Source organism: Sinocyclocheilus rhinocerous, unplaced genomic scaffold, assembly GCF_001515625.1.
Source record: "Sinocyclocheilus rhinocerous isolate Xijiao unplaced genomic scaffold, SAMN03320098_v1.1 scaffold1427, whole genome shotgun sequence".
NCBI lineage: Eukaryota > Metazoa > Chordata > Actinopteri > Cypriniformes > Cyprinidae > Sinocyclocheilus > Sinocyclocheilus rhinocerous.
In genome coordinates, this window is record NW_015632469.1 from 142,232 (window position 1) to 146,312 (window position 4,081).

The 4,081-nt window shown below is 36.2% G+C and overlaps 1 protein-coding gene across 1 annotated transcript in view; it reads left to right on the plus strand.

Moving 5' to 3' along the window:
• The window catches only part of LOC107742444 (5-hydroxytryptamine receptor 2A-like), a 4,374-nt gene extending 3,207 nt beyond the window's left edge, over positions 1-1,167 (plus strand). Inside the window, exon 2 of the mRNA XM_016555411.1 lies at positions 537-1,167. Coding sequence (XP_016410897.1) covers positions 537-1,156 — 620 coding nt within the window. The 3' untranslated portion in view covers positions 1,157-1,167. The remainder of the gene's footprint in view (positions 1-536) is intronic.
• Positions 1,168-4,081: the final 2,914 nt, after the last annotated feature.

Below are 4,081 nucleotides of genomic sequence, written 5' to 3' on the forward strand. Positions count from 1 at the left end.
AACCCAACCGCTGGGTCAAAACAACCCAATAGCTGGGTTTGTCCCTTTTTAACCCAGTGCTGGGTTATTTTTAACCCAGTGCTGGGTTATATTTAACCCAGCATTTTTTAGAGTGCACTAACAAATTGACCAAAAAATAATATAGCATAATTTAATATTTTTGCTAACTGTGAGGGAAAATGACATTGATAAACCAAGAATAAATTTTTAAGCTTTATTTAACATTTTGAAATCAGCAGTTTTATAATGAAACTCACTTACATGGTTATGTGTTATAAATCAATAACAGACCATTATATGTATTAAATTGTATCTGTCAGCTTTGACTTTTTTCAGTGGGTCAGGCTTTCAGTGGGTTTACTCTTCACACATGAAATCACGACAGTCTCCACTTTCATTTAGTTTAAAATTCTGCATAAAATACTTCAAATTCCCTCCAAACTAAATTTCGGTCACTAATGTAACCGGTGGGATGCGATGGATTAAAACATGCTTTCTGAGCTGATCCTTCATTCTTCTTGCTTTGTTTCTTCCAGTGTTGTCGCTGCCCATTCCAGTACTGGGTTTCCAGGACAAGCAGAAGGTGTTTGTGAACGGCACCTGCACCCTGAACGAGCCTCGGTTCGTCCTTGTTGGCTCATCCGTGGCCTTCTTCGTTCCTCTGGTCATCATGGTGGTCTGCTATTACCTCACTCTCCGTGATCTCCAGAGGCACAGCGCTTCCTTCCCGCAAGAGAGCAAGAGCCACTCCAAACGTTCTTCTGTGCAGACAAGTGACACGAGTCTGCTTAACAGTAAGTCCTCCACTAACAAGTCTGCACAAGGTCCACGAGGCCAAGGCAGACGAGGCATGATTCAAGCTTTGAACAATGAGCAACGAGCCTCCAAAGTCTTGGGGATTGTGTTTTTTCTCTTCCTGGTCATGTGGTGTCCGTTCTTCATCACCAATGTGCTGATCGCCGTCTGTCAGGACAACTGCAGCGAGCATCTCTATAACCTCATTCACTTTTTTGTCTGGGTGGGATATATCTCCTCTGGAGTGAATCCTCTGATCTACACCCTTTTCAACGAGATTTATCGACAAGCCTTCGCTCGCTATCTACGATGTAAATATCATGAAGACGTGCCGCAGAAGAAGGCCCAGGCCATCCGATAATATTCACACAGTTACAGCATAATGGTTCAAACCGATTAATCGACTAGTCGAGTGCTTACTTCACTAGTTGACCATCTAGACCTAGCCTATCTACATATTTCTAATATGAGGCTGCCAAACTTACTTTCCCTTTAATGACTAAGAAAAATTGACCTGATGGATTGTTTGTTGTGAGTTACAATTTATTGTCCTTGTGTTACTGGATTTTACAAATGATTCCACAGAAGCATTACTTTATTTTGCAATGTGGAAGTAAGCTACTATTTGTGTGAAGTTTGAGCAGCAGAGCTGGGTAGTAACTGATTACATGTAATCTGGATTATGTAATCAAATTCCAAGAATCAAGAACTCGTAATTAAGAGTATATTACATAATGCTCGTAATTAGATTACAGTTACTTTTTAATGGATTACATGATTACATGTTATTCACACAATCATTCATAAATTATTGATTCTTTCTAATTCTTCCTTTTTCCTTAGCTTTAACTATATTCACAAATGTTGTGTAAATAACTTTGAATGTATTTCAATAATTAAAAACACTTGGCATGTTTACTGTTCAATGCCACTTAATGGTAACATTGACATGCAGGTAAACAAATTACATATTTCTGTTTTTTAGTGTTCAAGTGTTTAAATAATTTGACATTTTTATGATTTAATTAGTAATTAGCTCCAACCAGCTCCAACTCACACCTGCTTGGAAGTATCTAGTGACCCTGAAGACTAAGATTAATTAGCTGGATCAGGTGTGTTTGATTAGAGCTGGAGCTAAACTGTGCAGAGCTGTGGCCCTCCAGGAATTGAGTTTGAGACCAATGGTTTAATGCTTAATGTTTATATCAAAAAATGAAATGTATTTTCTTTCTCTTTGCTTTTTTATATCAAATATATTTTTTATATTTTTAAAGTAATCCAAAAGTAATCTAAAAAGTAGTCAGATTACCTACAATATGTAATCTAGATTACAGTTTTTATCATGTAATTTGCTTTACAAACCAATGTGTTCATGACTACGATAATAAATTAAACGTAGCTTATATAACAATAAATACCAGTTTGCAATGCCGAGCAGCATATCGGACTGTTGTTGTACAGCTAAAGCGGATGAGACCGGAAGCCTTGCACATTTAAAGCAGCACTATGTAACTTTTGGCGCTCTAGCAGTTAAGGACTGTGTAATTTTTTTCTGTAAAACAAATGTTAAATGTGTTCAGAAAAGTTATCATCGTTTTAGTGACACTGACATAAATTATAAACCAAGTATGAAAAATGTCCAGAGTTTTCATGTTATTAGATTTTTAACAAAAATTTGTACCAAGGGGTTGTTTTACCCCAACTTTGGGGCAAAACGCCCCCATGGTAGGGGTAAAATTCCCCCCAGTCTGACAAAGCAATTTGCTTTAAACATTTACAGCAAGATCAGAGTGCATGCAGTTTTAGCTTAAAATAAAAAATAATATAATTAATAATTATGGATTGCAAAATTATAATTGTTAGCTGACGCTAACTGGCCAGCTAACTAGCTACCTGATGCTAACTTGAGGTAATTTTTAAATATAAAGTCCAAATATTTTGATTCAACCAACTAGGTAGAATACATTTGATGGAAAAACAATGGATTTGATGTTCAGAACAGAATAACTACAGTAATTGTCCATTGCCCACTGGGGGCGTTTTAGCTCACCTGGCTGGGGGCGTGGGTTTTACCCCACTGACTATGTTTTGGAAAAAAATTATGTCATTCTGAAAATATAATTATATTTTTATTAAATAACACGTACTCCCTATCTACAGGCCCTACTGTTCTCATATCATATACAGTATAACTGTGATTTTCTACAAAACAACAAGCTTTTTTTCTTACTGCTGAAAATTAGATCATTTGCTGTGAAATCCGTTTCAAGCAAGCCCTACCCAGATTTAAAAAGTAACTCAAAAGTAACGTAACACACTACTTTCCATAAAAAAGTAACTAATTAGTAACTTTTTAGGGAGTAACGCAATATTGTAATGCTTTACTTTCCCCAACACTGCCTGTAAACTCTGAAGATTAACATTGTAGCTTCTGTTGTTCTCGAGATTTGTCTCTAAAAAGAACAGTTGGGATTATTTACTCTCCAGTGGAAAACGTGATGCAAAAGCATTTTGAATCACTCTCTACAATTCTTTTGCGAACGCACCTCCATCCAGGACTCGTGAAGCGTCTGTCAGCTTGTATTGAATGCATTGCAAGGACAAAGCAAACACTAACTATATGATATCTCCTAATGATATAAAGCATAGAGAGCAGACCAAACACACTCCTTGCTCTATTTTCTTTCCTAGCCTTATCGCACAGCCTGATTTAAATGAATCTGTTGAATCTGTTACGCTTCAGTAAAAGACTGCGAGTTTATAATAGGACAGTGCCACCGCGTGGTGACATTCATTTGTTTTCTGAACCAGTGATTTATGGGGTTACTACAACAATGATAAAAATATTTTTATATGCTACATTTTAGTAACACTTTTGATTTGAGTTCTACATTGAAACTGTTTGTATTTGAAATAAATTATATAAAGAAACTGTCTGCAATGAATGTTATTTTTTGACGTCACTTAAGTTGGAGGCATGTTTTATAGGCCTATGTATACATATGCATGTATATGTGTGTGCATGTTTATATGGTTTATGAGGACACAAATTTGTATAATGACATGGGTATGACATAGGTATTACAACATGAAGGTGATTTATGAGGACACTTTCGGTGTTCCCATTATTCAATAGGTTTATGAATGTTTTTTTTTTTTGTTTGTTTTTTGAAAATCTAACAAAGCACAAAGTTTTCTGTAAGGGGTAGGTTTAGGTGTAGGGTTGGTGTACAGTAGGGCGATATACGGTTTGTACAGTATAAAAACCATTACGCCTATGGAGAGT